Consider the following 12,244-nt stretch of genomic DNA (forward strand, 5'->3'; position numbering starts at 1 on the left):
GTCGAGATGCTGAGGGCTGGTCAGGGCATAGTGGCTAGCCAGCTGTACCGCCTCTTCAATTTGTGCTGGCGAAATGGGCAAGTACCAGGAGACTGGTGCAAAGCTGTAATCGTGCCATTGTATAAGGGAAATGGGTCACGACAAGACTGCAGAAATTACCGCGGTATAAGCCTTCTCAGCGTCGTCGGTACATTGTATGCAAAAGTGTTGATTGAAAGAGTTGTGAATGAAACAGACGAAAAAGTATGGGATGCACAAGCGGGATTTAGAATGGGAATGGGATGTACGGATCAGGTCTTTTCCTTGCGGTGCATAGCCGAAAAATTTTTGGCTAAAAACAAAAAGGTCTATTGCGCGTTCGTGGATCTAGAAAAGGCCTATGATAGAGTGGCGAGGAATGAATTGTGGTCAGCATTGTCCACGAGCGGTGTGAGCAGTGTCCTCATACGAGCATTGCAATCTCTTTATAGAGATTCTAGTGCTTGTGTAAGGATAAACGGGGCATACACTGAATGGTTTAATATCGAAAAAGGTGTTAGACAGGGATGTGTAGCGTCACCGTGGCTGTTTAATCTGTTCGTGAACAATTGCTTGACAGGTTTAAAAGAGAATGACAGTGGTTTGAGAATGAATGAGTTACTCGTCAAATGTTTTCTCTGTGCTGATGACCAAGTATTACTTGCATCTTCAGCCGAGGAGTTGCAAGAGATGGTAACTGCTATGAATGGAGCTTTTGGTAGAAAGGGAATGAAGATGAATGTAAAGAAGACGAAAGTGATGGTGCTTGAAAGAGATGAGGTAGTGACAGACTGCAATATCGTGATTGGAGATGAAAAAATTGAACAGGTGAATGAGTACACAATATCTGGGTTCTAAATTTACAAGAGATGGAAAGTATGAGAGTGATATTGAAAGAAGAGTGAATGCAGGAAACATGGTGAATGGAGCTTTGCACTCCTTTATGAACAGTCAGAAGGTGTCTAATAAGGCTCGCTTGGCTGTGCATGAGGGGGTGTTGGTTCCAACACTCATGTACGGAAGTGAAAGTTGGGTATGGCAGAAGAAACATGAAAGCAGAATAAATGCAGTTGAGATGAGAGCGTTGAGAAGTATGATAGGAGTTACACTGAGTGACAGGATAAGAAATAGTGAGATAAGAAAACGTTGTGGTCTGAAAGAAGATGCTGTGACAAAAATTGAGAAAGGTATGCTGAGATGGTTTGGACATGTCGAGAGAATGAATGAAGAACGATTGACGAAGAAAGTGTATAAGGCCAGTGTGAATGAAAGTGTTGGAAGGGGTAGACCTAGGCGGACGTTTCAAGATCAAATCAGGGACGTCTTGAAAAAAGGCCAGGTCAAGAGTACCCTAAACCGGAGAGCATGTATGAAAGGAATAATGAAAGTGGACGAAGCGAAAGAAGTATGTAAGGATCGTAGCAAGTGCAAAGAAGTGGTCTCTGCCTACCCCTACGGGAAAGAGGCGTGAATTTATGTATGTATGTAATATTAAATCACAATAATGCAATACGGTGTTAAAGAAAATAGAACTGCAGTGATAGCCTTGTCGGAATGGAGCGGTTGGTAATTTTCAAAAGCTTTGTTTCATTCGTATGTTCGCATATCAAACTATCGTTAGATATAACACAGTCTCTGTTGATTATTTTCAATTGAAGAGCAATACAACAACCGAATGATAAAGTGTACGCTTGTATAAAAGTTTCATAAGCGCTTGGAAAACTACAAACAGGTGATCATAAGTGAAGATTTGGTGGGTGTGTCTGATCAAGGCGTCATAAAACGTCATTTTCGTGAAAAAAGTTAGCGCGTCAGCCAAAATGTACCAACAGATTGTCTTAGATCATGTTAGACCTCTTAGCAAAACTGCAGTGCACTTTAAAAATGTACCTTGGGCTTTCGTCACAAGGCACGACCTACGCAAGCATGGCTGGCAGTACGGACTTTATTTGACCTAAAGACTGGCCCTTGTCTAGGCTAGATCTGAACCTCTTGGACTACAAGATTGGCCAGTTTTAGAAGACATAGCTTGCTCTTTACGACACGCCGACTTCGATTTGCCTAAAAAAATCTGAAACAAGCAGGGACTTAATTTTCCCGTGGAAATAGTACGTTTAGTCTATAGATTCACAGTCAGACTTTTAAGGCAGATTAAAGACCTGCATTAAAGTCCAGGGTAGTCCCTACGAATACAACTTTATTTTTAGACTTCAATCAATATTTTTTCCTTTTTTTCTGTATTTTTTTTATGTCTATTCTGCGTCTTGGCAATTTTTCTTTCAACAATAATACAATGTGTAATGACTGAATATGACTTATATTGTATTTTAGTGTTGTATTTGAGTCTTTTCCAGTTAGTAGTCGCTCACTCATTCTCCACGAATCTTGCTGCTCTACATACCGATTACATACGATACAATACGTAATAGAAGTTATCTCCATACCAGACTAGTAGAACACACATATTTGATCGACAGTTTTACCGATAATTTGATCAAACATTAGAATACAAATAGACGCACAACTTATCGTTTATTTACACAAACACTTAAGTTTCAATCTGATGCAAAAGATAGCTGACACTTTGGTTCCACTCTCGAATCCATGTGCCCTACATATTATTCTTATTCATAATTTAAATATGGACATGTTAAAATAACCGCATCTGTTATCACTGTAGTGTTGTCTCGTGCCAACATTTTGCTTCTCGTCCATTTGAGCCGTCATTGTTGCTACATATAAGCAAACTCTAGTAAGAGTAACTAATAACTATGATTCAATATAGGCAAAAGCTCAGAGGCTTCATGTATTTATTCTATACTAACATAATCACTTCTCGTCAATGAACAGATAAGACTAGGAAGTCTAGAAAGCTAATTTTGGTACGTTTGTTTCATACCATAAGCAGTAGAGAAATTCCAACATGAATAATGGGAATAGCAGGTCATGTGACAGTGATTATGCGATGATGATATGATTATCGCCGCCCACATACTCTCTACCTACAGCAGAGGAATTGTACGAACGCTGCCAATCTTCTTCATGCTTGTTTACAATGATATCTTCATTGTTTTATTTAATGAAACCCTTCCGACCGTTATAGATGCACTCGGACGCATTATCGAGCTTTAATTTTATTGCATCGTAGGATAGCAGCTTGGGACACATTTGATCGTAAAATAAATCGACTATACATTGCTGATTATAGCACCGAGTGGGTTTGTCAAGTCGTGAAACAGCTATATTTGGTTAGCGATATTGTCAAAGTTTGTATAATATTAGATGGAAGCATATGTAATTGGCGGGGTGATCATGAATCACCTATTAAACCTAAGCAAAAGCGTCCATTGCTGACATAAAAAAAATGTTGTGACCTTGATTAACTTACGTTTAACTACTATAGTCATTAAGCATTAGAAGATAAGGCTTATCTACGTCACTAACTTTATGTTGTGTTTAGATGAAGTAATTTAATCGTCGCCGGCCGCCGCTCACGCATTCTTGTCATATCAGCGGAATTACTACGATCGAAATAATTTGTATTCATTATTTTCTCCTGCATGATGATGTAGTAGAGTACAACTTGTGTCGGCTCTTTCAAATTATTATTCTAATTCTAACGATAACTTATTATTTTCTACGAATAGGTAGCACAGGCTCTGACTCTCTCTACTCTCTACAACTATCTAAACTATACAGCTATGGTCTCAAACAAAATAGGCGAAGCATGCTTATCTAGGTATACACAATACTTCAATCATACAATGTTATAAAATACTTAAAAAATATGTATATAATCAATCTCCCATAGACATTCTTTCAATAGGGAACTCTATTAGTACCTTATAATATATCGTTCGATATATAAGTACGAGAATGTGAGATGTACGAAAATCTTTGGATCATTTGATGAACTATGGTCATAAAAAAAAAACAATATCATACGACAATGCAAGTACGTTAATCTTGTATGATATAAGTATCTCGAGAATATAATAGGTATAACTTAATTAGCTCAAAGTCGAAACAAGAATAATTTGAAGTTGAGTCACAACTGCATGTTAAGTGTATTCTACAAAATTTTATTAAGTTATGTATTTGATTTACTGTTAATTTTCAGTAATAATAGTTAAAGTAATTAACAATTAGAAATCTAACTAATCCACAAAACAGTACAATACAATTTTTCTAATGATTTTGTTTGGCATTCACTTATTTATTATAAATGCCTTGTTATAATAATGTCTTATAAATATTATTAAGCCACAAATATTATTATTACAGCCACGACATTACATATATTCAGTAACTATTCAAAATAATCAATAAAAAGATATTAAGTAACATAAAAAATACTTACCTTAGTAGTTATAAAAATCGTGGCCAAGCGGTAACAGGATCTTTAAAAAAAACAATCAATTTATAGAAAATTACTACATTTACTACTTAGAAACACAACTCTACACCGTCTCTACTCAAGAGTATAACCGAACTTTTACAAACTTTTATTGACAAATGGGAAATATCAACATGGAGGCTGTCTGTCATCATGACATTGACTTTAAAATGTGGAACTAACAAAGAATAGATTACATTTCATTCCTCATAAATAAACTATAGTCAGTTCTATAGGTAGCGTGTATTGCCTTAGTTTTTAGAGAGGAAATAACGATAGAGTAAATATTTTCTTTAGGAAATAGACAGCTACAGTCCTTTCAGAGCTACTTAGCTTCCCGCTTAAACTAAAAGTTGGTTAACTTAAGCGTTGTATTGCCATATCTACTTTTGTACCAATCCTATTATCCCGTGTTCAAATATGTTTTGTAGGTACATAGGTCACTGAGTAGTATGTTTTAGTGGTATAATTTCATTTTAATTATGTAACTTAATACAGTATTCCATTATTAATTATGAAAGAATAAACAAGTGTTTCTTCTATAGCTTAAGAATAGATAATAAAATGTTTATCTATAATGAATCAAAATAAATAATTATTTAATAAAGTGTAGCTAGTTTGTAATGTTTTAAATAAAGATGAGAAAATGATTACACAATTAAATTATTTTGAGTGAACTCTTTAACCGAATTTTAGATCTGTTACACTTGGCTCAGAAAGCAGGCAATAGTAGAGTATTAGGAAGAGGATATTCCCCCAAAGTAAGCGTAAATTGATTTATATATTGTTGATGTATTGACAAATTGTTATAAAATAAATAAATCTATCATCATTTCAGCCGGAAGACACCCACTAATAGACAAATTCCTTCCCCAAAAATCCCCACGCCGATCGGTCCTGCGCTGCACTCATTCAAACTATTCCAGCGATTTTGACCAGATTATCGGTCCATCTTTTCGTGGGCCTACCAATACTGCGTCTTCTGGTACGTAGTCGCCATTCGAGGATTTCTGCTCCAACGGCTACTTCAGTATCGCAACCATCTGGGCTATCTGGGTGACATTGGTTCTCCGACGGATCTCCTTATTTCTTCGATCTCACAAGGAAACTCCGAACATAGCCCTCTCCATTGCCTTCTGAGTGACAATGAGCTTCCTCATAAAGCCCATAGTTAGCGATCACGTCTGCGTTCCATCCTAATCACCGGCAGCACGTACTGGCTAAAAACCTTCGTCTTCAGACTCTGTGTTATTTGCGACGAGAAGATTTTATGAACGCTGTTTTCTGCTCAAAGCTTCCTCCAGTTCCATGAACTTCATTTTTGGGCCCATGGTTTTCATTTGCGGTGGCGTTGCCGAACTGGGGATCTTAACACCCGCTACCACGTCACTTATGTGGCTGCTACCGTGACCACCACGTTTTTTACGATTCATCCTTTGCTGCTGTTGCGTTCTTTAGAAATTGTACAAACAGTTCATTCAGATATTGATGAAATAAAATAAAATGACGATTTTCATAACTTACATGAAAAAAGCTTATTAGAAATGTTATAATATTATTATTTTTTTAAAAGTAGTTGTTAATTAATGAAGCGGCTGGTATTCATTTTAATAGATTAGATCTTGGTGATGTTTAATTAATGTTAGCTACAGTAACAATATTTTGAACAATTCCAATTATTGATAATGGAAAATTGAATTGTGGATTATATAATAAAAATAATATGACATACATGACGGCCTTTACATACACTTTTTCAATTATAAGAGCTTTATTGGCAAAACTTAAGCAATTTCTTTAATATCGACCGACATATAAGAGTAATAAAACTCGTAATAAAATTAACCTACAAGTAATAAAAAGATAGTAATTTTTAAAAAATCATCAACTAATTGAATTTTTAAGATATATCCGAATTAAATTATATATATTATAAAACGATGCGGAACTAAAACCCATGACCTGTCGGGTTCCGTCCGAGCGTTCCTCCTACTGCGCCAACCGCTCGAGTGACGTATTTTCAACTCTAAGGTTCCATCTACAGGACCTACTTTACAGTTGACAACCTGCTCAACCTCAATAATTGCATATTTCGTAATATGATATGTATATTCACTTAAGATGTCGCTGTTTCGAATCTAAATAATATGTAATTTTTAAAGTGATATCCCTCGCTTCTGTGATTAATTAAATTAATTTTGTAACCAAAATTTATGAACGATGTGGAACTCAAACCTGAGAGTTGGACAAGAAATACCCTGAGAGTGAAACGGAACCAATAAACAAATCTAAATTCTTTTTTCTTGTGGTTATGGAAGAGTACAACCGAGCTTACCTTGCTACCGGATGTTAAGTGATCACCACCACCCACATTCTCTTGTCACAATAATCGTCGACTATGACCTTTATGCTATGCCCAGTGAGGAATCTGGTGTTCTAATTGCATAAGCTCTAGGGAACCCCAAATGATGGAGAGGATCGCCATAAGCCATACATGATTATCTATGTAATGGTTTGTAAAAAATAACGACCTTCTATCTAATTCCCAGTATGGGTTCTGAAAAGGCAAAAGTTCCTTAGAAAGTCTGAGAATCCTCACAACTGATATATGAATAGCACTCCAAAAAATATGTTTTGGGAATTTTCTTAGACATGGAAGCTGCATACAACAATATGTCTCTTCAGGGGTAAACTCAACCAGCTGAGCATCCCAGAGAAGCTATCCCTTTTAAAAGCAACTTGGTTATGGAGAGAACTATCATCATTAACCAATCAGTATAATATAACCATCCTCTTATATCCCTCCTAAGTCCTCTCAGTGTGGAAAGGCTAAAGGGTCAGTTCTTAACTCTCTTGTGGTTAAAATTCTAATATTTTTTAGTTGTCCGTTATACAATTTTTCATACCTCCCGAAATCTCCGTCCGACATCCTTTAAGTAGGTATCTTCTTTTCCTGCTTTTTACTCCATTTGTACATATTTAGAGTAAATATATTTGGAAAAATAACATTGAGCTTTAAGTTACACAGAGTAAAGCAGAGAATGTAAATACAACGTAATAAGTGAAGGACTGCCTAAGAAAAATTGTAATATAGTTTAATATGAAACGTGCAGTGATTTGACATAAGTTTGAAATAGTAAAATATATAAATATATTATTAAGTTTGAAAGCGAACAGTTGCTTAAAACGTAGTGGATTTCAGCTATCTTCGTTTTTTACAAGATTATAGCCGGCATCTGTCAATCTATACATTTATAGATAGTGCAGTCATTACTGCACGTTTCACACGTAATCACTTTTTTAAAAAACTAGCTGACTCGACAGACGTTGTTTTTTACATAATAAATAAAGTACTGTTTTTATATTAGTATGTCAATAATATTTCAAAACATCAAAATTTATTTCGTAAAATATGGTCACTGTCAATGATATGTCAAGTATAGATAGGTTACCTAGACAACATTCAGTGTTTGTAAATGATACACAAACGCACACATGAATAATTTAACATTGCAATAGCACACTACATTACGATTACACGTCAAAGAAGGATAGTAAATGCAATTATCGCAAGTGAAAAAGAGATAACTCTAATTTGCTAATTGCTTCGTATTTGCATAGCAAAAACACAGAATCATTCACCAGATATGATTTTTTACCGTACACCCTGATTTATGCTTAAAATAAGATTAATTCATGAGTTCATGTAATAAAAGTTATAAAGTAGTAAAACTACATTTAAATTAGGTGTTATTGATTTAATAAAATAATATTGATTATAATATATAGCCATATTAATGATATAAATTATTTGTATATAAAAAACATACAGACATATCAAAACAAAATCGAAACAGTAAGTGTTCCATTTTTACTAACGACGGCTCCCAAAAATTCTTAAGTTGACAATTATTATTTCTTGTATATTATATTATTTATGAATGTATTTTTGTTGAGGGTTTATTACAATAAGATAAAGGGAGAAACAGAAAATGATCCATTGATTCTTCTGCAGTTAGCAAGGGATATACCGAAAGGGCGGTGTTACTAAAAAAACTCCTACGCAAGCAGATAGCACTTAATTACTGTCTACGTCCGCTACCTACCCTAAAACTTGTTTTTGTTTTTGTAGTTTGATAGTTCAGGTATACGCACTTGTTTATTTAAAAATATTAAATTTCATATTACATTTACTGCAACAACGCCTTTTTTACACCATTTCCGAAATTGTCTTAAAATATACTACCTCGATCATAAGACAGGGTAGTTGCGGTATATTCGAAGTATTATCGTATCGTTCCAAATGTGTCGTTGTCGATTTTGCGAGTAGACCTCCTGGTACGTAACATACTTTCCAAGATTAAGTACTAATAAAATATCAAATAGCCTGCTATTACTAATCTCATTCTATACCACCTTTATTATAAGACTTTTAAATCCAGAACTTATTATATTCATCATAATATTATTTAAGAAAGACGCTCACTAACTAACAAGAAAACTCAAATTCCGCAATCAAGCCGTTACGAACGCTATGTATTCTGCCCACGATTTCACTTCTGGTTGATTAATCTATGACATACTATTTGTCCTTGTCGCGCTGCAGTTGACATCATATTCCCTATCTTGCTCGAACCACCACGTTAATATTTCGAGATTTATTTGTAAATAAGAAATAAAATCGTGATAAAATACAAATACAACGTTCTTTTATATCATTTCTTATGGTGTGAAATACCTTCACTCTTAATAATAATAATCAATAACTAATACGGAGATAGGACTTTGAAAAAACGCCTACCTTATCTATTAAACAGCTTGCCTGAGGACATCCGACTAGAAACCAGTAAAAGAAAATTTAAAACTAAACTTAAGAAATATTTATTGTCAACACTGCCTTAAAATAAAAATTTGATTTTTTATTATATTTTTTATCAATATTTGTTAATTACACTTGTATAAAATCAATGTTCTAATAAGCACTAATGTATTACAAGAGACTTGATCCTGCAGACAAACTGTCCAAACAGTTTTGCGGGACTATGTTAGCTTTTAAGATTCTTTCTGTAAATGATTAATAGTATAAATAAATAATAATAATTATATATCTTGCAAACATAGTTTTTACATTTTCTTAACACACAGGTTGGCATTTTAGATTATTATTTTCACGCCACGAAAACGTTCCGCTTAGCTCGCTGCTATTAACCGACTAAATGAAATTACAACAATTGTCTGAATTTGTCTGCAACATTTTGCGCGCGCTAGTGCGATATCTACCTCTTTATTGTATATAATATCATTGGTCACTGTTGTTATAATGAAATTGTTTGAGAAATGTCAAACCGTGCGTCAATTAATTCTCTCAAAGAAAATATGTCCATACAAAACAAATACGTAACAAAAGACCGTTCATTAGTTTAGGAGTTCACTGGAAACAGACATCAAGACACTACATTTATATGTATAAGTAAGATAATATATATATAATATTGCTATGAGCATTTTAAAGTCATTTTCAAATTTTTACAAATATCTTGTTGTTTCAGAATTCAAAATAAAATAAAAAATATTGGGTACACTGATTATTTCCGTACTGGAATGCATTCACACCTCAATCTGACAGTGGCTAAATCACGGTGACCTTTCAGCAAAAGCCACAAGATAAATAAAGAAATCAGAATTGACAGATGATATTGCGTCATAGGTTCTTAAATGTTTTTAAGTTGTTATTGTGAAATTATTATTTGTCAGGGGTTTTCCTGTATAATGTTTAAATTCGTATAAGGACTGTAATTAAATAATACGCCCCTATTGCTTTGTACTAAATATTTATATTTTGGTGTGTTTATTCGGTGATATTGATACCATTGCTGAGGAGGTGAACATTGAGTTATTTAAATTTTGTTTGAATTGAATGTTTTATGGAGATCAGAAGTGTTCTTTGCTCAGAATTGTTGAAATTAAAGCAAATTACTAATCTATAATATTTCTGTGTGTATTTTAAAAAGGGTAAAAGATGTAGAGATAATAACCGCAATACTGATTGAAGCATAACATATCAACTAAATCACATAATTTACCTGTGTTTATAGAACATGTTAAATCATTGAAATGGCTGAGCTATGCCGAACTTGTCTTGGCAAGGAGATAGAGCTGGTATCAATTTTTGACTCATATTCTGAAGACCTAACCATTCGCAACATCATTTGTGCCATAACTGGATTAAAGGTAATATATATTCTTTGATTAAGGATTGGTCTTTGCTGTGCTTCAACTAGATACCGCTACTACTTAAGAACAATAGCTTTTTTATTATGGCAACTTTATATTGTAGTGAATTGGCTATTTGTAAAGATGCTTGTGTGGTGTTATATTTGCTTTGTCTTATTTAAATTGAAGTATACAATAATAATATAATATACAAAACACTTACTGATAATTGTCTTATTTCTTGTAGTATTATTAAAAAGCTTGGTTGCAAAGTAAAACTTAGTAAAAGTCTTACTATGCAAGCCAGATTTTTAGTTTAAATTATTAGCAAAGTTTGACAGAACATGTGACACATCAACACACATTGTTCGAGACTGGCTCATCTACTCCTACTGGTGGGTTTAGTATAAGTTGCCACACTTTGCGACTACATCTGAGTTATCTAGATGGAGCGCAGCATTCACCAATTCTTAAACTTAGTTTATACTATTTATTATTGAGATTATTGACATTTATTTGAGATCTGATAACCCTGAGATTATTGACATGTATTAGAGAACTGATCGAATAAATATGAGATGAAATAAATCTTTCAAAATTTTATAACCTCAAAATTTGTAAGACTGCTCATTAACATTTTTTATCATTTATTTTTCAAAACAAAAATATACATTAATAATTATTTAACTAAATATCACAAAAACATAGAGAGGTTTTATAGGAGTAAGATCTGAATGAATTATTATGTTAAAACATATTTAATAATTACTTATCATTTTTTAAATATTTAGTTTGCTGTACAATATCCTGTCTATTTTGGAAGATAATGGTTACTTTGGAAGTTAAGATGTTTACTGTACTGCTAATTTTCATATGTTATATCTTCAGGTCCATATATTATAGTTTGTTGTGTTAAATAAAGTTAACATACAAAATTAACTATATACCCCTTGCAAACTGCAGTATAGCTCCACAGATCCCTCTGTTGTTGCAAGAGCAGAGCTGGCTTCACCATCAGGTCACTTGCATGCTCAGTCAGCCACCAATCACATAGAACAGATGTTTTATTAATACAAATTTAATTATTTGTGTAGTAAATATAACTAGTATTTTATTTAATTATTTCTTTATTGTAGATTGAGTCTGGAGATGGCTTACCTTCAACAGTGTGCCGTATTTGTAAGCAGAAGGCGACAAATGCTTTTGACTTTAGAAGAAGTGCAATACAAGCAGATGCGAAGCTCAATGAACTTGCACCTAAGAGGATTGAAGTAAAGGTGGAAATAAATTCAATGGTAAAAATGAAGTTATTAAATATAAGAACTTCATCAATTTTATTAGTATAATTGCATATAAAAGAAAATTACAATCCAATTACAAAATGCATTATTATTATGAACTTATTTAATAGTTTAATTTGTATTGATGTATTTTTTATTCAAATATTAAATATGTTATACTTACTTCCCATTAGATTTTCAATTTTGAAATTGAGAAACATATTATTGTTTTTTTATGAATGCAGTTGTAACTTTTATTATTATAATTATATGTAAGGTTTAGGCCGCACTACGGTTCTTCCCTAAGAGCGGTTAACCACTCCAACAGTGTACCACA

The 12,244-nt window shown here is 33.5% G+C and overlaps 2 protein-coding genes across 4 annotated transcripts in view; one reads left to right on the forward strand and one right to left on the reverse strand.

Annotated features, from left to right (window-relative positions):
- The window catches only part of LOC126978702 (tetratricopeptide repeat protein 39B-like), a 108,302-nt gene extending 103,785 nt beyond the window's left edge, over positions 1–4,517 (reverse strand). The window contains exon 1 of one of the 2 annotated variants that reach the window (XM_050827718.1): positions 4,379–4,517. The gene's annotated coding sequence lies outside the window, so the exon portion shown is untranslated. The remainder of the gene's footprint in view (positions 1–4,378) is intronic. The other variant, XM_050827719.1, reaches the window with a different exon arrangement.
- A 5,622-nt stretch (positions 4,518–10,139) lies between these two features.
- The window catches only part of LOC126978703 (zinc finger protein 883-like), a 32,122-nt gene continuing 30,017 nt past the window's right edge, over positions 10,140–12,244 (forward strand). The window contains exons 1-3 of one of the 2 annotated variants that reach the window (XM_050827720.1): positions 10,140–10,295; positions 10,510–10,645; positions 11,764–11,922. In XM_050827720.1, the coding sequence (XP_050683677.1) occupies positions 10,529–10,645; positions 11,764–11,922 (276 nt within the window). In that variant the 5' untranslated portion in view covers positions 10,140–10,295; positions 10,510–10,528. Of the gene's footprint in view, positions 10,427–10,509; positions 10,646–11,763; positions 11,923–12,244 lie in introns of both variants that reach the window. The other variant, XM_050827721.1, reaches the window with a different exon arrangement.

The sequence above is a fragment of the Leptidea sinapis genome, chromosome Z (genome assembly GCF_905404315.1).
Source record: "Leptidea sinapis chromosome Z, ilLepSina1.1, whole genome shotgun sequence".
In the NCBI taxonomy this organism is placed as follows: domain Eukaryota; kingdom Metazoa; phylum Arthropoda; class Insecta; order Lepidoptera; family Pieridae; genus Leptidea; species Leptidea sinapis.